The following is a 21,365-nucleotide window of genomic DNA, read 5'->3' as shown; positions in this document are numbered from 1 at the left end:
AGACAGACCCAGGTTGGCTCTCAGAAAGTATCTTTTTTACTGGTTTGGGTCCACTGGCCCTCAAGCCTGTTAGGGATGAGTCATCCCACAGATGCCCACATTCCCAAGAGGTGGGATGGGTGGTTTTTGGTCATTCTATGGGTTTTGGATAATTGTCATTGTTTATGATGGTTGGTTACAAGCTGTTATTGTTAATGGTCAGGAAAAAAGGCTAAACAAAGGAAATTAGATTCTGGATTCTTGTTCAAAAAAGGATATAGATAAGAGGTAGATTATTAAACCTACTCTGAAAAAAGAGATATAGAAATAATAGGATAAAAACGTAGATTATTGAATCTACTCTTTTTTTTTTTTTTTGGTTTTTCGAGACAGGGTTTCTCTGTGTAGCTTTGCGCCTTTCCTGGAACTCACTTGGTAGCCCAGGCTGGCCTCGAACTCACAGAGATCTGCCTGGCTCTGCCTCCTGAGTGCTGGGATTAAAGGCGTGCGCCACCAATGCCCGGCTGAATCTACTCTTAAAAGAAAAAAGAGGGAATATAGATATGATATAGCTAAAAAGGTAGATTATTGAATCTACTTTTAGAAAGCAACTACTAGTTTTAAATATTTTACATTGGATTGGATTTTTGTATATTGTATACAAAGTATGTATATTGATACAAATTTGAGATTGATTTTATTAGAATATATATGTATTCTACATATATTTCTAAGCTTGTTCAAGGTATTGTACCTATACAGTTCATTTAACAATATAATGCAATTTGCTAATCCTTAAAAGTTATTATTACCAACTATTAGAATATAAAGAAATGCAAGTTAGTAGTTAGTCATTACAATTGAATTTGTAGTCATATTAGGTATGTTTTGAAGGTCAAGCAGAGATATATTTTAGATAGACAGGTCATCTTCAAACATTTCAGAAATCTATAGAATATGGCATTTAAGATGTTTTAATAACAGATTTTTCCCCTTTTTTATGACTATGAGACATGTCTGCTCATGGTAGCACCAATCTACTTCAGAGAAGGTGATGAGCATTGAAGAAACTCCATATGGAGTTTACTTTCATTGTGGCAAAAGCTAGCCACTAGGCAAGAAAGTGCCCTGGCATCAACTGCTGACAGTATGCTATCCAAAATGGACAAGCAGGACACAAAACAAAGGACTCCTGATCCTTGCCAAGACAGGTAGGAAGGCTCTTTAGAAAATCCTGCTTCACATATGAGTCTGTCAGATATGCTAAGCCTATAGGCCAAAGATGATGCCTCAGTATTGCAGAGAAACCTCTGGTGACTGTCTAGGCAGCTGGCTGTTTCTGTCATTTCTCACACTTTTTGGAAGTTGCTTGTTTGCACTTCCTGTCTTACTAGGTAATATTATTTCCTTCTTCGGTCTCTGAGGGAGTTAAATATTAGATAGTTATAGTTTTCTTTGTTAAGAAATTCAGAAAAGAAACTCACTAAGGAGGTGTAAATTGTATAAGTTTGAAAGACATCAGAAGATTGTTTTGGTATTGCAAATTTGTATAGAATGCAAATTAAATTCAGAACACATGACAAAGAGGCAAGTTGAGGAGGAAGGGGTTTATTCAGCTTACATTTCCACAATGTAGTAGTCCATCATTGAAGTAAGTCAGGACCAGAACTCAAACAGGCAGGAATCTGCAGAGGCCATGGAAAGGAGCTGCTTACAGGCTTGCTCCCCATGGCTTGCTCAGCCTCCTTTCTTAGAGAACTCAGGACCACTAGGTCAGGGATGCACCACCCACAGTGGGATGAGCCCTTCCCCATCCATCAGTAATTAAGAAAATGCCTTATAACTGGATCTTATAGAGACAAAATTTTCTCTGTATCTCAAAGGTTCCCTCCTTTCAGATAATCCTAGCTTGTGTCAGATTGACAGAAACCTAGCTAACACGGGCTCCCCTTGAATTCGAGTGACAGATGGTTGTGATTCACCATGTGGTGCTGCCAACCAAACCTGGTTCTTTGCAAAAGGAACAAGCACTCTTTACTGCGGAGCCTTCTTTTTTGTAAGAATAGATCTGTGTAGTGTTATTTAATGTACAGAACAAGGTGTATTGGGAAAGAAGCCATCCTAATGTTGACTTTACTGTTGTTTTTGCCTCCGTTCTCTCCTGGCAGAGCCGGCCTGCTCTTCTTCCTCACAGTCTTCCAGACCATCACAAGTGTGACTGCTGGGGAGCTCTTTGAGATTGACAGGGACCGCTTTCTGTGAGTAGCTCCTGTTCCAGAAGCAGGCATCAGGGTCTGGTGATCAAGTGAACTACATTCATAGTTGGACCTAGAATATTATCTCATGAATTACCAGTAATTCCCCCCTTTTAATTACATATTTAGATGAAAATAAACAAATTGTGAAATTTTGTGTTTACCATGTGGTATCATGATATTTGAAATATTTAATGAGATTACTAATATTAACTGAAAAATGGGTGGGAAATCACGAGAAGAGTTGTCTGCTGTTCAGTGAAATTTTCAAATTTGAGGTGTGGTCACCAGATCTCCATTATACAGATCACACAGTAGTAGGTGACTGAAAATCACAGGAAATTTATGAGCCCTCCCCAAAGAAAGATGTCAGGGTGTCACAGAGCTTAAGTGTGTGGGTTCAGCAGCACATTGGGGTTGGAGAGGCACAGCTGCACAAGAATGAGAGTCTCCTCTTGATGGGGGGCTGCAAAGAGCCAGACAGCAGCTGTGTAGAAAAGAGCTGTTTATCTCTTGTGTTTTTAAACAGGGAAGAACCTTTCCCTGGAGGCCTATGCTTAGGATGCTCTGTTCTCAAAGATGGTCAAGATATGCCTCCAAGTACATGCCATAAAGAGGAGTCCTCAGAGAGGAGCTGAGGACCTCACTCAGTAGTTAGAGTGCTTGCTTTGTGTGCATGAAATCCTGTGTTAGATTCATAGTGTCACAAACCCCAAGCATGGCTGTATTCCTGTAATCTCAGCTCTTAGGGCCAAGGTAGAGGCAGGAGGTTGTACTTGGCTATATACAGAATTTAAGTCCAGCCTGCACTGGTGACATTGTGTCAAAAAAAGTCAGAGATATAATGAAGACCCTGGAGGAGAAGAACTTGGGATTTGAAAGGGCCAGGAAGGGAACGGACAAGGTCTGGTATCTGGCTGTCCTAAAGAGAGTAGAAGAGGAGAATGATAGTGTCCTGGAGCTGCACTGTGACCTCAGAGTGACAGTGTCTCCTTAATAAGAACTGGAAGGAGAGAAGTCACCATGACCACTGTCTGAGGTGAGGTAGGAATGAGCTGCTCCTCAGGGAGCCAGCTTCAGAGGGGCAGAGACTCTGAGGAAAGGCACACTGGGCTGTTTTCCTGGAGGGGCTGTTGTGTGACCAGAGTGAACAAAACAAGGTAGAGTTCTCTAATGGGGAGAATCCAAGTGAGAATGTCATCAGGATGCTGGCCTAGGGATGCTGGTCCCTAAGATGGGGACATGTATGGGAGTCAGCCTGGAGCACAGGGGACACTGTCCTGTTAGGCTCCCTGTCAAGGCAGAAGTCAGCTTAGCCAGCATCAAACCTGTGTCTTCTGGACTAATCTAACGATGTATAATGGCATCTTTGTCTCTGTAGACACGAGCATACCAGTGGATACTACAGAGTGTCACCGTATTTCCTTGGGAAGTTGCTGGCTGAGCTGGTACCCAGGAGGTTATTGCCAAGTATTATATTTAGTGTTATAGTATTCAGCATAGCAGGTAAGTGACAAAGCAAGAGAGTGTGTCTTTACTCTTGGGGGAGCGTGTTTTGGTTTGCACAACTGTGGCAAGTCTAAAGTAGAAAAGCATGTCTCCACTGTGTGCCATCTAAAACAGGTGTTGAGTGTGAGGAATGTCTCCAAGACTTGTTCACAAAATGCTACAAGAGCTTTTTATGAAACTGTGTTTTTACTAGAGATTCTGTGCGTTATAATGAATGTAGATATGACATACACATTTGAGACAGTGCCAATGGAGCAAGATCAATTATTAGAGATCTCTCCATATTTGTTGTAAAAGATTTATTTTTACTTTATTTGTGTGTGTGTGTGTGTGTGTGTGTGTGTGTGTGTGTGTGTGTGTGCACTAAGTCCATGCAGTGCCTGAGGTCAGAAGAGGACATCAGATCCCCTTGAACTGGAGATACAGGGTGTGAGCCACCATGTGGGTGCTGGGAATGGAATCCAGGGCTTCTACAATAATAGCACTTGATTTTAATCAGTGAGCCATCTCTCCAGTCCAGCTGTATATTTTTTGCTGTTTCTGTGTTAGTTTCTCTATATGTAAATAAAATATAGAAAAGTGAATAATATCTCATACATATGTATGTGTGTACAAGAACTTAAATGTATACAGTGTCTTATGCTACATAATCTTACAAAGAGAGGATACTGAATTTGAGGTTTGTTGAAATTATATAATACAAATAGTTATTTGAAATATGTGTACAAATTCATTTGAACATTATGGTTAAGCTTCACCCTAGACTAATTGTTTAGAATTTTCTTACTTTTCACACACACACACACACACACACACACACACACACACACACACACACACACACTGATAAATCCTAGACTTGGTTTTAAATGAGATTTCTTATTAAGAACCAGTCTTTTAGGCCATGGGATGGTTATGGGAAATGTGCTTGTCCTGTGAGCCTGACAACTTGAATTTGATCCTCAGAATCCACAGTGGAAGAGAGAATCACTCCAGAAAATTGTTCTTCAGCTCCACATACACACTATGGCACATGTACACCATGATATGAGCACCCTTATATCCACACAAGCATTATACACACTATGATAATAATAATGATAACATTTAAAACAATTGGACATGGAACTCAGGTCCTCCAGGATATAACTTGCATTCTTGTGACTATTATAAAAACACAGGCTTTTCATGACTCATAGCATTAACTTCATAAAGATTACAAATCAGCTCGTGGAACTCATTGCCTTCCTCCATAGTTACCTGGTGATTTCCTAGGAAAAACTAAACTTAGAAGCACTTCCTGCCCTCTAGATATTAAAACCACTGCAATGTTATTTAATCCTTCCCTTAGCTAGGTTTCTAGCACTGTGATAAAGACCATGACCAGAAAAATATTGAATTGGAAGGGTTTCTTTCATCTTACAGTTCAATGTACTTCAAAGGGAAGATAATTCTGCCTGAGGTACAAGCCCCTAGCAGTCCAGAGCTCAAAGGGAATCCACAGAGTTGGCCCATACTAAACTTTTTTATCTGAATATGTTAGGGAAAAAGACACTCAAAGACTCTTTGATGGTTTCCTTCAGGCCCCCTCTTTATTCTTCCTTTGCATTTTCTATTCTTCATTTTCCTGGTGATTTTCTTTTCTCATTCTTGATGTTTTCCTTCTAGTAATATAACTCTATCTTTATTCTTCTTCTTACACCTTATCTACCCCAGCAAGATCTTTCAGGCAATATAAAAATTACAATGTGGTTACAGTCTTTTTTTCAAGTGAATGATTACAATGAATACAAAACAAAAAGTAAAAAAAAAAACCAGCATGTTTTCCATATCCCTTACATGATTAAACACTTTACATATTACAGGTGAAAAACAAATTATCCCAGGAACCCATGTACATTCATATTCAAGTAACTGGTTATAGATTAGCCACATAGACAACCAAGATATTCTTCTCAGTCAGGTCTTTTACTGGCAGGCTGAGTTTTGCAGTTACAAAGAAAGGGCCAGTTACTTTATTACTTACCTTAAAAGGTAATCTTATAAGGAATCACAAACCAGAACTTTTATATATGAAAAAGAATCAGTCAGATCTACTTTAAATCTTTGGGTTGCATTCCCACTCATCAATAGTTTCTTAGATCAGGAAATTAAGGGCAAAAATCGGCACAAGGAATAACTCATCACCTTTGATCACCAACCAAACCTAGCTAAGAATGTATGTCAGCTAGCAACAATTGGGTTGTGTTGTATTCTTGACCCTAAGTCAATGAATCTATAACTTAGCTATGTGTCCTTGTAAACTTTAGATTGTTTTCTGGTGTTTTTCATCTCAAAGCTATCATCAAAACATCTGGATCTAACCTGAACTTATTTTAAGGCTGTGTATCACCTAATGGCACATACCCAAAACCTGTGACTGCATCATTCAGCATTAAGAAAATTAGAGGCAGCCTGGCTCCTGAGGCCTCGATTATTTTCCTTAATCCTCAGCCTGCACTGCATTATATGCAGCCCCTTAAGTGAAACTCATAGGCCCTAGCAGTGTGTTATTTTTTAATTTATTTTTATTCATCAAAACCCTGCATAAACTAACATCATTATTATCATTTAGAAAGTACAGCATAGGGAGGAATTATCTTCATAATAATCCACAGGTAAAAATGCCACGTAGAACAGGATGTTTCCATGAGATAAACACACTATATTATAGGCAATGGGGTGTCTCCCCTCACCATTCGCACTATGCCAAATCCTTCAGAAAGACAGCAGTAGCAATTGTGTAAAGACCCACCAGAAGCAAAAGACATTCTGGGGTCTCTGGTCTCAGGGCCTTGCCTATCTGAGATTCACCCATCAGGGAATTGACTCCTGGTGGGCTAAACTTCAGTTGCCACCTGCTGCTCCTCTGACATGGACACCAGCGAAAAGTCAGGTCAGGAACTCAGGGCAGGAACCTGGAGGCAGGAAGTGAAGCAGAGGCCACTGAGGGGAGCTGCTTACTCTTTTGCTCCTAATGGCTTCCTCAGCCTGCTTTCTTATAGAACCCAGGACCACCTGTCCAGGGATGGCTTCATCCTGTTGTCTAAGACCCCCCTACATAAATCATTCATCAAGCAAATGTCCCCACAGGCTTGCCTACAGTTCAAGCTAATGAACATATCTTCTAAGTTGAGATTACCTTAGCCTGTGTTAAATTGATAAAAAAAAAAAAACTAACTGGCACTGTCCTGATCCCAATTTCATTAATAATGCAATTATAATAAACACAGAGAAATGTGTGAACACAAATGTGTTTTATTGCCAATTCTCCTGTGAGAGAATGCAGTAATTTTTCTCCATGTCAGGATCCTATATATTGCTAATGATTATGTTTAAAAGAGAACAGGTATTATATGGAAAGGTATTTTTGTGTCAAGTATAAAAGTAAAGCCATATGATGGGGCTGGACAGAGGCTCATTGGTTAAGAGGACTTGTTGCTCCTCCAAAGTCCCCAAATTTGGTTCCCAGCATCCATAAGATCGGGTAGCAGTTGGAGACCAAGAGAAGTTAGGTGGCTATGAAGCTGTTAATAGTCGCATTGATTATTAAAGTATTATTTAAAATATGTATAATTCTATTAAGTAGATGAACTGACACCACTTTTTTCTTTCTAAGGAGTGAAAACAGATGTGAAGGGTTTCTTCACTATGTTTTTTACCATCATGATGCTGGCTTATTCAGCCAGTTCCCTGCCACTGTTTATAGGGGCAGGGGAGAAAGCAGCAGCTGTATCAACAGTACTTGTGATCATCTACTTTATGTTGATGCTGGTGAGTGTGAATTGTGTTTTTCTAGGAGGAAAATTTTCTTATGTTCCCTCTTGCACATGTAACCTGCTTGACACATCAGTATTTGGGACATGAGGCTTTATGCTAAAGCTTATTATGGTCTGTAGGAGAGAAGGAGCCACCTTTCTTCCTGAGCTTTGTGGCTACTGCTCTGATGTCAGTTCTATGATGTGGATAACATGCCCTTTCTAGTGATCTCTTACCAGACATTTCTTGTGATCATATTGTGAAACCATAATAAATTGGAATTTCAAGAAAGTGGTATGATTGGCTGATTCCTCCACAGCAAGCCAGGTTGTAGCCTTTCTTTCATGCTGGTGTGAGAGACTCATGTGCTGTTTTAACCATAGCAGAGGTGATTTGGTTTATCCAGTAGTCTGAATGGGAAAGCAAAGGTCATGATCTGTAGTTGGTTGTTTTTTACTCTTTACTATTAGCTTTTTGGGGGCCTACCACCCAGCTCCCAAATAAATCACACTGAATCTTATTATTACTTATAAATGCCCAGCCTTACCTTGGCTTCTTTCTAGCCAGCTTTTCTCAAGTTAAATGATCTCATCTACCTTTTGCCTCTGGGCTTTTTCTTTTTCTTTCTTCTATGTATCTTACTTGCACTCTTACTCTGTGACTGGCTGTTTGGTTAGGTGGCTGGGTGGCTGGCCTCAAGCATTCTTCTTTTCTTTTTCTTGCTCTTCTAGCCTTTCAGATTTCTCTTCCCATTTATTCTGCCTGCCAGCCCAACCTCACCTTTCTCCTGATGTTTAGCTCTTAATTAGATCGATCAGGTGGTTTAGACAGGCAAAGCATCACAGCTGCGCAGAGTTAAACAAATGCAACATAAAAGAATGCAACACATCTTTGCCTCATTAAACAAATGTTCCACAGCATAAACAAATGTAACACTTCTTAAAATAACGTTCTACAACGATGATCAATGTAAGTGTCCAGCACGAGGACTCTATCTCAGGGCTCACTTGTATTCTGAAATGTGTTAGAAATAGTGGAAGATTCCAGACTCCTAAGTACTAATCAGTCTCCTGAATTAGCATACTTCTGCTAATCTTTCTGTAATTGGTTACCCAGTCTTAGTCTTTCGTACCCATAATATACACACTTAATGTAAATTAATTAACTGATAAATGAATCTAGATCCCACATTTTCCCAAAAATCATATCAAGTAAATAGAACGATTGACTTTGTATATTAATATCCATATCCTTTCTTCTAGTGCAAAAGCATATTGTAGCTTGGCAATAGCAGGTTCATGTCTTTGAGAAAGTACTAAGTTTTTTTTATATTTTCTATTTACATGGCCTTATATGTATGGCTACCCAGTAATGTAAATCCTCAATAAATATGTTATAATTAATTTTTGTTTGACAGATTTTTTTTTTGTTTTGTTTTGTTTTGTTTTTTTTCGAGACAGGGTTTCTCTGCGTAGCTTTGTGCCTTTCCTGGAGCTCACTTGGTAGCCCAGGCTGGCCTCGAACTCACAGAGATCCACCTGGCTCTGCCTCCCGAGTGCTGGGATTAAAGGCGTGCGCCACCACCGCCCGGCTCTTGACAGATTATTAAAAGCAAATAAAATGCTTTTATGAAGTCCATGCCATTTTCTCCCTCCCAAATCCTTCTCTGTGGAATTTTGAATGAGAAATGTGCCCTAAGGCTCAGGGACTTGAACACTTGGTTTGCAGTTGGTAGTATTGTTGGAGAGGTAGAGACTTGATAGACAAAGTCTGACCCTGTGCCAGAGGAGGGGATTTGAGCCTTTCCCCTGTAATCTTTATCTGTATCCCTTAATAAAAGGGGAGGAGGATATACCAGTGAATTCTGCAGTGGCCACTGGAGCCTGTTTAGAGCTGGCAGAGGCTGGTGGGCCAAAGGTCACTGAACTCATACTGCCAAACTGGCTTCCTCGGTGGGATCTGGAACATATTGGTTCATGGGTTTGCGCAGGCTCTGGGTCCTTGGCTTGGGCAGCAGAATGCAGGAGGGGCCAGCCCCCCTCCCTCTCCCAACAGGTTTTATTTTCTCAGGGTTATGGATAATTGTCATCTGTTAGGGTTTGGTTATAAGTTGTAATAGGGTTGGGGGTGGAACAATAAAGTTTAGACTCAGGAATCTCTTTTGAAAAAAAGGGGGGGATAGATAGGATAGAATAATAAGGTAGATTATTGTATATACTTGTAAACTAGTGTTGTAACTATCAGCTTTAGATAATTTGCATTGGTATGGATTTTTCTATATGGATAAAAATGTAAAATTATTTTTCTACTTCTGTTTAAGATAATTTGTATATTGATAAAAATATGAAACTATACTTGTCACATTGTATATATGTTTCTACTCCTATTTAAAATCTTTGTATATTGATACAAATATAAATTATACTAGTCATACTGTATGTGTGTTCTACTTCTGTTCAGGATATTTTGTATATTGATACATATTAAGGATATTGTTATCATATTGAACTGTAGCTGGAGAGTTTTCTCTCCAGGTCCCACCAAGCCCCGGCAGTCCGACAGCCCATGTATAAAATAAACACACAGAGGCTTATATTATTTAAACTGTTTGGCCTAATGGATCAGGCTTTTAGCTATCTAGTTCTTACATCTTAAATTAATCCATTTTATAAATCTATACCTTGCCACGTGGCTCATGGCTTACCGGCATCTTCACATGCTGCTTGTCATGGCGACAGCTGGCAGTGTCTCCCTCCGCCTTCCTGTTCTTTCTTTTCTCCTCTCTGTTAGTCCCGCCTGTACTTCCTGCCTGGCTACTGGCCAATCAGTGTTTTATTTATTGACAAATCAGAGCAACATATTTGACATACAGACCATCCCACAGCATTGAACTATACATTTCTACCTCTGATTAAGATATTTTGTATATTGTTACAAATTCAAGATCATTGACCTTGTACATCCATTTACTGATTGTTTATTTTCATAATGTGAAATCTTAGTCTTTAACCTATTTAGGTTGATAAGAATTGCAGGTCAATAGCTACCCACTCTTGTCATACTTATAGTCACGTTAGTTAGGCTTTTGAGATATATAGATATATATGTCAGATGGATAGGATATCTTCAAACACTTCACAGACCTGGAGTATATGGCATTTAAATGTTTTAATAACTTAGAACACTGTTGATGTGAGACACAGTTGCTCCTGGCATCACTGATGTACTCCAGAGAGGATGTTGGGCATCAAAGACACTCCATATGAAATTCATCTTCTTGACAAAAATGGCCTGTTGGGCATGGCACTGCCCTTGCCTCAACTGCTGACAGTAAGCACGCTGTCCATTCTGGACAAATAGGACATAAGGAAATGTGACTTCTAAAACTTGCCAAGACAGAGTAAGACAGTCTTTCAAAATTTCCTGCTTCTGAAAATGGTCTGTCAGATATTCTAGGCCTGTATTCAAAAGTGTATGCCCCAACATTGCAGAGAAACATTGGGTGACTGTCCAGGAAGCCAGCTGTCTCTGCCATTTCTTGAATTTTTCAGAAGTTGCTTGCTTGTACTTCCTGTTTACTCCGGTAATACTATTTTCCTTCTTACGTCTTTGATGGGGTTGAAGAGTAGATGGTTACAATTACATTCCTCTCATATCTTGGCTAGACTGAGATTCTTCAGGATTAGGACAGCTATTGATGTAATCTCTGTAATTTGCCATTTACCTATGGTCTAGATATTTAGTATGTGTTTCTTGCTTGATGTTGTTCTTGTTGGTGTAGTTCCATTTTTGTTTATGTTATTATTCTTTCTCCTGGACAATATTTGACAATTTTTCTTATTGTATATAGTTTTGTATTAGGTTTAGAACCTTCTTATTTAGACAAAAAGGGGAAGAGTACTGGTATTTGCTCCACCCTTGACCTTGGGCTATCTGGCCCAATATAGGCAGTGCTTCTTGTCTGCCTATGTGACCTCATAAAAGGGAAGAGAAAGGGGGGTTACACTCCCTTGGGTGGTGAAGACCCGGTCAGGCGGCATAAAGCAGCGTGTAATTGGTCCTCAGCTTTCCAAGAACTCTGCAACTGGATTTACCACATCCTGTATTCATGAGTGTATTTCCCCATTTCATATCTTAATAAAACTCTGATACCCTTTAAACAGACTCTTATGGATCTAGCTTACAGTCCCTCTTCCTCTTCCCTCTCGTCTTTGCACTGTCACGTGAGGATGTGAGCATTCAGCTTCCTCTCCCACTTCCTAGCCCGCTGCCTGATGCCATGCCTCCCTGCCAAGATGGCCTCTTGTCACTCTGGAAACCTGAGGCAAAAGGAACTCTCTCTTCTACAAGTTCCCTGATCATGGTGCTGTGTCACAGCAACAGGAAAGTAACAGCTGCGTTTCCTGTCACTCTCTCCACTCTCCCCTCCCTGACTCAGGCTTTGTTCTGCTTTCTGTAAAACCCTGGGTCTACTTAACACTGCCCATATGTGCTTCTGTTTAGGGCCATCTATTGGATCATGGGTAGGCCCCCAGGGGCCACATGCTTAAAGAAAACTGGCTCCCTCTCCCAGCAGCCAGCAGCTGCCAGTAGCTCCTCAGGTAGCTCCCTCCATGCAGGGATCTTCTCTGACTTGATCTTGTACAGGTGTCCCCATGTTGTCACACTGCACTGCGTTCCCATGTGTCAATGTCCAATAGTGACAGGAGAACCCTGTTTTGTTGTAGTTGCCCACAGTCTCTGGCTCTTACAATCCCTCTAGCCTCTTTCATCCTGATCCTTGATCCTTGGGAGGAGGGGTGTGATATACAGATGTTCCATTCAGGGCTGGATCCTCTGTAGTCTCTCTTCTCTGTATGTTGACCTGTGGTTAATCTGCATTAATCACTGTCTCCTGCAAAAGGAGGCTTCTCTGATGAAGTTCTGAGATGTGCTAATCCATAAATGTCAGTACAACTCATTAGAAGTCAGTTTAATACCCCATCCATTTGGAATAATAACAGTAGATTCTCCTCTGTGCCCTGGGACCCCATTAGCCACAGTGTCAGACATGATTCCCATCTCATAGAGCAGGACATAAATACAATCAGAAAATGAATGGTTGGTCACTGCCAACCAGTAGTTGTAGTTTTCTGTCCATTGTTCCCTGTGTACTTCTTTCCCCCAAGGAAAAGATTTGCAAAAAAGAGTCTTTTGTGTTGGTCACTATCCTTGAGCATACTTGTAACTTAAGCCCATGTCTCCAGGGACCCCTCTCCCATATTTCAGCATTTCTAACTCACTGCCCATACCCAATCAAGATGAAAGTCACCACAGAAAGGAGACAAATAGAAATTGATGGAAAGTTCTACCCCATCATATTCAGAATTGGACTCAGTGTCTCCTGACAAGCCTGTTTGCTTGGACTGTAGACTAGTTTCTGTAAAGAAAGCCTTGGCATTCTGGTTCTTAGAACTAAAAGTTTCTATCTCAATCCTCCTGTCTCTACCTCCTTAGTACTGGGATTAGAGGCCTTCACTTGCCATATTTAAATGTTTACTAAATGAAGTCAATTCTTGGCTTCCCAGCTAGCCTGTGGAGGCCACTGACTGCCAGTACTTAAAATGAAGTCCCTGATTATAATACACACTCACAACTTCCACTGTCAGACAGAAACCTACAGAGCCCTTTATGAACTATATTGTCTACAACAAGCTATAGACAAACAGTAAAGAAGTTGCTATTGCCTATTTCTTTTATGACCATAAGAAAATGCAAACTCTTGATTATTAAAATAAATGATCAATCAATAAACCTTCATTCCATGGATCTAGCTCCTCTTCCTATTGCTGATATGTTAAGAACGTGTTAAAATGTAGGCACCAATAAAAAAAAATCTCAAATTCTAGCAAAATCTTATGGCCTCTAACATGTTCAAATGTGAAAAAACAATGCCATCCTTTTCCTGGAGCTGACAGGCTTCTTACTCAGATAATTAAACTCACCAAAGAATTTCAACAACAACAGCAAAACCTCTAAACCAGCGTATTATTGTTATGGTTTTAAAAGATGTCTACTTATTATTCTTCTCTGCCATGATGATACAGAGTTGATTTGTCAATGCCTACTCTCAATAGTCAAACAAACATGTCCCATGGAAGTTTTAAAAAGTAAGATTTTTTTTAAATGTCATAAGAATGTAAAGGTAAGGTTGGGTGTGGTGAAGAATGCCTTTAATCCCAGTGTAGCACGATTCTTAAAGGTCTTATTAATAAAAACAAACCTGGAGCCAGGTATTGGGGTGAACGCTGAAAGATCAGAGAAACAGAACAAGCCACATCCAACCACACCTTGCCAACTTCTCCGCTGATCTTGTTTTCTCAAACCGGAAGCCTCTGAGTCCTCATCTGAATCGATCTCAGCTGAACTGCTGCTAAAAGCCTAAAAGCTTAAAAAGCTGAAAAAGCTTCTAGTTCCTGGTGCTCATGCCTTATATGCCTTTCTGCTTCCTGCCATCACTTCCTGGGATTAAAGGCACGTGTCTTTTCCAAGCAAGACATGAGATCTCAAGTACTGGGATTAAAGGTGTGTGCCACCATGCCCAGCTTCTGTGTCTGTCTAGTGCTGTTCTGTTCTCTGACCCCAGATAAGTTTATTAGGGTACACAATATATTGGGGGATACAATATCACCATGTCCCAGCACTCAGGAGGCAGAAGCAGGCAGATCTCTGTGAGTTCAAGGCCAGCCTGGTCTACAGAATGAATTTCAGGACAGCATGGGCTGCAGAGAGAAACCCTGTCTCAAAAAGAGGGAATGGGGGTGGGGTAGGGTTGGGGTGGGGGTGGAGAGGACTTCTTTTGAGAACATGATGTCTTCACAATCACTTGTAGGCAAGACTGGGGAAATGGGTTCTTGATTAATGATTGATGTGGGAGGTCCCAGCCCACTGCAGGCAGCACTACCCTGGGAAGACCATCCAGGCTGAGGAAGCCATGGGGAGTAAGCCAGTAAGCAGCATTCCTCCATTGTCTCTGCTTCAGCTCCTGCCCCAGGTTCCCCCCTTGAATTTCCATCTTGGCTTCTCTTGATGATAGACTGAGGTCAGGATGAGAAAGCTAAATAAACCCCCTTTTCCCCACAATTTTGGTCAGGTCATGGTATCTTCATCACAGCAATAGAAACCAAACTTAGCTGGAGGCTAATCAGGTGTGTGCCAAACAGATGTATGTATTAAGGATGTGTAACTTGCCAAAAGAGAAAAAAGGGGGTTGGAAATAATTAAGAACCCACATGGGAGATCTGAACTGAGCACTTTGAAGGAATCCAGATGAAATTCCACAAATACCAGAGAATCAAGTAACAACTAAAAGAAAACTTTAGTATACACTGGTAGGAATGTACTTCATCTCAGATGGATAGAGGCCTCCTCCCTTCCCCATACTGCTGCTAGGATAATGAAGACTATCTTAGAGTAACACAGAACTAAATAGATTTGTTTAAGATTAAAGTTGCTCTTAGAAGGGCTGGGGGCCTCTCTCCACATGAATGTTACACGTATCCTATCTAGGGAGTCCACATCCCTTCCCACCAGGGAAACTAAAATCAGTTTCTCAATTGTGTCATAGCTCTCTTCTCCCTTTTGCTTTTTTTAGGTTACAAAGTTTTCACCTAGACTCCTCTGCTAGAATTTCCAGCCTGTGCTTTCCTGCTTGGGGACCAAATACTGCTAAAAAGTCAAAAAAAAAAAAAAAAAAAACCCAGAAAACAAATTGAAACAGACCTGGGAGGCCCCTTTCCTGTGCTGTTAACTGAGAGCACAGTCCAGAAGGTTGAAGAGGTGGGACACTTTACACCCAAGAGAAAGGCTGCTGACATCATTGCCCAGGGGAAACGCACAAGCTCAGCACAAGGAAAATCATTAAAATTAAGATTGAAAAGTATTATTTATTAATTTTTAAATGATAATCAAAACTTGTTAATGTAACTAAAATAGATTTTCTAACAGTCCAATTTGATGAGTGTATAGTCTTATCCTTACTTTTAAAAAAAACAAACAGAAATCTTTCTTAGATAGACAAGTACATGTGTTCCAAATTGTCCCCATTAGATCATCCAGGCAGCTTTCAAAATTAATTCTCAGAAGGAACCTAACAATACCTCCTTACCTAAAGGACATAATGTTGGTAGAGTTCACTTTTTTTTTTTTTTTTTACTTTTGATAATGTGCTTATAAAGCTGATGTAGAGAATTGAATACTTGGATAAACTGTGTTAACTGCACAGCACATGTGCCCAAGGAGGGATTGCTACAATTGTGTGGCAGGACATCCCCAGGTTCAAGTGTCCTTTGCCTTTGAGTGGGACCCTGGCCCTACCAGAGGAAATGGCATATTGTCCTCTTTATGAGAGAAGGACTGATGAGTTGGTAAAGTTTGCCAGAGTCTGTTGCTCTTGTTCCCAGATGTGTGGACAGGCCCACTGAAAGCCTATTATCAATAGAGAAGATGGGTTATTCCTCACCCGGGAGGGATTGATTCTCTCACAATGGGTAGTGATACCCCCAATGGTTGATGATACCTCTAGCAGTTTTGTTGTTCAGAACTGTTCAGCTAATCTGGGTCTTTTGTATTTCCATGTGAATTTTAGTAATGTTTTTTTCAATGTATGTGAATTGTATTGTATTTTTTATGGTGATTGCATTAAATCTGTTGATTGCTTTTGTTAGGGTGGATATTTTCATATTTATCCTATGGATCATAAGTATGGAAGCTCTGTCTATCTTCTAGTATCTTCAATTTCTTTTTTTCCCCAGTGTCTAAAAGCTTTTGTACAAGTATTTCATTTGGTTAGATTTATTCCAAGACTGTCCCTTCCTCTTCCCCTTTTTTTGAGGTTTTTCTGAATGAGATTGTTTCGGTCATCTCTTTCCCATTAAGATTTTAATTTGTACTTAGAAATGTACTATGTTCGTCATGGTGTTTTATCACAGCCACAGGAAAGGAACTAAGACAACTGGTTATTGTACAAAGTTTCTAAATGAGACCTTAAAACTAGTTTCAATGCCAAATGTTGTATTTTCTGTAGAAGCATTTGGTCAGGTGCAGTCTGCATGCACACACACAGTCATTGTTTTGCATATTCTACTGTACTTGAGAGTGGATAGGACAAGGTTTATGTGAACTTCAGAACTCTCCCTTGTTCTTCCTTGTTCATCATTCATAATATCTACATAAATTTGATATGATGAGGAATCTAAAGAGGACTTTAAATATGAAGGATGGATATATTTGAAGTTTAAAGGGTGTGCATAGGTTACATGCCCCTTTTAAAGACAAACAACACAAGCATCTGAGGGTGTGGCTCCTGCAGAGTCGGGTGGCAAGTCCTTCTTTTGAAAACCATAAAGAGCCTTGGCTTTGCAAAGAGTGAAGAATTCTGTTTGGAGGTGACCGAAAGAATGTTTTAAAGAGCTGATCTGAACAGAAATGATCAGAAGGATGAAGGAGTCTTGAAGATAGAGATCTTGTCTAGAATTCTTAACTACTAGACTGGTTCTAATTGTTGTTTTCTGTTCTTTGTAGTTTATCTCAGGTCTATCACTATTTTACACGAACTTCTTGCAAGGCCTCTCATGGATTCAGTACTTCAACATTCCTCATTATGGATTTACAGTAAGTTGTCCTGTCTGTCACTGTACTTGGTGTCTTCAGCTGTAGTAACTGAAATGAATCCCAACCAAGTCCTTGCCCCATTTGTAATTTCTAACCAGCAGCTCCCCAGGATTTTCCTTCTAGGTGCAAAAGATGAGAACTTTCCTGTAATTCTACCCAAAGGTCAGTGAGTCATCTGGGGTTTTCCCCAGTCAAATGTTATTTGAGGGAAATAAAGGGTGAGAAAAATCCCAGAGTAAAGAGGAAACACAGATGATATGATGAAAAACATACAGTTGTGATTCTACCCAATAAGGAAATAATAAAAGGATAAGGGAATAAGATACATACTTTATATCAGGAAATTAAAAGAAAGAGAAACCATGTGATACCCATAGACTTTGTTAAGCTTTCTCTCTAGTAAAGTGTGTGTTAACAAACTATCTTACTCCTATAATCACAACTGGTTTTGATGAAAACGAGCAAGAATATATTGTTACTATAAATCAATAGGAATTTATTAATTACAGTGTTTACATGGTTATGGACTCTGCAGAGAAGGAAACACGTGAGATAATCTCCTTAGAGAGTCAACATCTTAGTAGTTGCAAAACACCATCATTTTGATCCTAAGTCTCTTGAGTGTGGGGGAGGGGCACTGCTTTCTGGGAAACTGAACTTGGTAGGGTTTTGTTTGTTTCATTTTTTTTTTTCTTTTTTTGAAAATTTCTGTCAAGATTGAACATGAAGTTAGAGCCCTGTTTATTATTTGGAAACTTATAAAAATATTAAACTATTTGCCTTTCTCTGTTCCTGTTTCTGTTACAGGCTTTGCAGCACAGTGCATTCCTGGGACAAAACTTCTGTCCAGAACATAACACAGTAGAAGTCAGTAGATGTCAGAACTATGTAATGTAAGCTGGAGTTCAGTGTTATAATGGGGACATAGAATGCTGCTAGACTTAGAGGGGAAACCATCCTTTTGGGATTAACACTCCAGTTCCCTAGAGTGAGTCATTGTAACCAGTGCACAAATGGATGTGTTTTGATCCTACTGCTCCATGGTATAGATAATGTGCAGAAAGGGTTCTTTGGGCCTTTTAAAAATGGTGTCTTGATTGTGGATTTTAGTTCCTTGTTTCAGAACATTTGATCTTGACCTAGACTGCTCTGATAGTTTAGCAAGGACACTCAGTTTCTACATGTATAGATTATGGTACCTGTGAGCAGAGGCCAAGAATGTCAGGGCAACAAGGCTAAAGTGAGTAATCTTTGCCTGCCAAATTACAGTGTGTGTGTGTGTGTAGAATATCCTATCAGAGGATATGTCCTGCAATGAAAGAAATACATATTTCAGTATGTTGAAAAATATACTTTTTTTAACATTCTCAAGGAAGTATCATTTTTCCAATACCATTTAAATAGAAACAAAGATTTTTTTAAATAAAATTAAAGTGTATTATTTTCAAGTTGAAATACCTTCCCTTTCTATGATTGCTGTCATTGATTTGATTTTGATATATAAGTGAAAAAGGAACATGCTTATATGTTAAATCTCTAATGGATATTCAAAATAATAATGAATAATAGTAACTCGAGTTATTTTTGAATTACAGATAAGAAAACAAATATGGGGGGATATCTTATTTCCTACATCTCCTCTTTCCTCGCGTGGTCTGTCATCTTAAAACAAATTCCTTACCAGTTTCTTGTCAGAAGGATGGAGATTGGTAAAGTGAAACCAGAGACAGGCCATCCACAGACCTCATACTCACTAAAGAATTGTCCTCACAAGAGGAAGAATAAATATGTCCTTTCTGTGGACTTGGGAACTTTTAAATCCTAAGAGATACACAGAGATGGAGACACACAGGGATGAGGAGACACACAGGGATGGAGACACACAGAGATGTAGACACACAGGGATGGACACACACAGGGATGGAGACACACAGGGATGGACACACACAGGGATGGACACACACAGGGATGGACACACAGGGATGGAGACACACAGGGATGGAGACACACAGGGATGGAGACACACAGAGATGGACACACACAGGGATGGAGACACACAGGGATAGAGACACACAGGGATGGAGACACACAGAGATGGAGACACACAGGGATGGAGACACACAGAGATGGAGACACACAGGGATGGAGACACACAGGGATGGAGACACACAGAGATGTAGACACACAGGGATGGACACACACAGGGATGGAGAAACACAGGGATGGAGACACACAGGGATGGACACACACAGGGATGGACACACAGGGATGGAGACACACAGGGATGGAGACACACAGGGATAGAGACACACAGAGATGGAGACACACAGGGATGGAGACACACAGGGATAGAGACACACAGGGATGGACACACACAGGGATGGAGACAAACAGAGATGTAGACACACAGGGATGGAGACACACAGGGATGGAGACACACAGAGATGGAGACACACAGGGATGGAGACACACAGAGATGGAGACACACAGGGATGGACACACAGAGATGGAGACACACAGAGATGGAGACACACAGAGATGGAGACACAGGGATGGAAACACACAGGGATGGAGAGACACAGGGATGGAGACACACAGGGATGGAGACACAGAGATATGGAGACACACAGAGATGGAGACACAGGGATGGAGACACACAGGTGGTAATTCCAGTGTATCCAGAACTTTTAGCAGCAACTGCTTTTCTAACCTGTGTCAGGGCCCCTGCATCCTGCTGTGCTCCAACTGCTACCCAGGCTCTTTGTAGCCATGAACTACTGGGGATGTTCCATAGCTGAGCTCTCTTAGTACAGGATCTGATAGCAATGGACTGACTCCTGGCAGAAACCCTTAGTCTCTCTGGTCCTCGGTCTAGAATTTGATGCTGTGTTTACTGCATGACTGTCTACTGAGTCAGCAGAACTGCACAAAGATTGATCTCTTAGAGTGTCTGTGTGTCATTAGGAAGCTGAGGTTTTCCACTTCAGGAGAAACAAGTCCTTCATCCATGCCGTTGCCCGTTGAGGAGAGGGCAGCATTGCAGATTTAGAAATGTGTGACACCCTGAAGACAACAAAGTTGGATCTTAGTGTGACTCTCTAAACTCAGCCCAGTTTACTGAGCCTACTTTTTCTATGCTTTTAAGTAGATGTGATAGCTACACCTCTTTGGATTGATTTTGAAATTAACAAAGGGACCTGATTCAAATAGGTTAGACTGTCATAATATATAATAAAAGTGTAAGTACATCACTACTACCATCAATTAAATATAAAGAAGAAATTTTTAAAGATGTGGTCAAACTATGAGTTCTTAAAAAGAAGCAACAGTGAATGTATTGAATAAACTTTGACATTATTTTTGTGTGTTGAATTACAGATGTACTGGTGAAGAATACTTGATAATCCAGGGCATTGATCTGTCATCATGGGGCTTCTGGAAGAATCACGTGGCCTTAGCTTGTATAATGATTATCTTCTTATCAATTACCTATGTGCGGTTATTAGCTCTTAATAAAAAGAGACATTTTTAAATCACTCTTCCACTTTCTTTGAATTAATCTGATATTTTTAAAAAAACTAAAACTTTGCTGGTGGCCATGCCAGAGGAGCAGCACGTAGGACTTGGATTTTAAGAGTCTGGCCCACCAGAATGTAAGGCACTGATGGGTGAATCTTGACTAGAAAAGGCCCTGAGGGCTGTGGCTTCAGAATGTCTCTTGCTAGTGCTGTGCCTTCACATGTTTGCAGCTGCCACTTTTTTCTGTGATCTGGCTTGGTGTGAATGGGGGGAGGGGATCCCCACTGCCTTTAATGTAGTGTGATTATCTCATGGAAATACTTCGTTCTACTGGGCATTTTTACCTGTGGATGATTACGAAGATGATTTCCTCGTAAGCCGTACTGTTTCACTGAAGTAAATGATTTTATACAACATTAGTGGTAGTTTACATAGAATTTTGATGATTAAGAGTTTTTACCAAATGAAGTAAGACATTATTATGAGGTTAGCTTAGTGGGAATATTAATATAGGTAAAGGTAGGATATAGTGTTGCCACTGCCCCTGATAAAGCAGGGGCTGCAGAGCATAGAAATTAGCAAAAAGGAAGTGTCACACAGCTAGGACTTATGAGTTTTCTTGAGAGCCCTATTGACTGTGGCTTAGGTTAATGA

The 21,365-nt window shown here is 40.2% G+C and overlaps 1 protein-coding gene across 3 annotated transcripts in view; it reads left to right on the top strand.

Annotated features, from left to right (window-relative positions):
• The window catches only part of LOC102910662 (ATP-binding cassette sub-family G member 3-like), a 63,529-nt gene extending 42,801 nt beyond the window's left edge, over window positions 1-20,728 (top strand). For 2 of the 3 annotated variants that reach the window (XM_006998217.4, XM_042257857.2), the window contains 6 exons: window positions 2,148-2,237; window positions 3,616-3,740; window positions 7,402-7,556; window positions 17,103-17,192; window positions 18,000-18,085; window positions 20,571-20,728. In XM_006998217.4, the coding sequence (XP_006998279.2) occupies window positions 2,148-2,237; window positions 3,616-3,740; window positions 7,402-7,556; window positions 17,103-17,192; window positions 18,000-18,085; window positions 20,571-20,724 (700 nt within the window). In that variant the 3' untranslated portion in view covers window positions 20,725-20,728. The remainder of the gene's footprint in view (window positions 1-2,147; window positions 2,238-3,615; window positions 3,741-7,401; window positions 7,557-17,102; window positions 17,193-17,999; window positions 18,086-20,570) is intronic. The other variant, XM_076546849.1, reaches the window with a different exon arrangement.
• Window positions 20,729-21,365: the final 637 nt, after the last annotated feature.

The sequence above is a fragment of the Peromyscus maniculatus genome, chromosome 10 (assembly GCF_049852395.1).
Source record: "Peromyscus maniculatus bairdii isolate BWxNUB_F1_BW_parent chromosome 10, HU_Pman_BW_mat_3.1, whole genome shotgun sequence".
NCBI lineage: Eukaryota > Metazoa > Chordata > Mammalia > Rodentia > Cricetidae > Peromyscus > Peromyscus maniculatus.
This window is presented reverse-complemented; position numbering and strand designations above follow the sequence as displayed.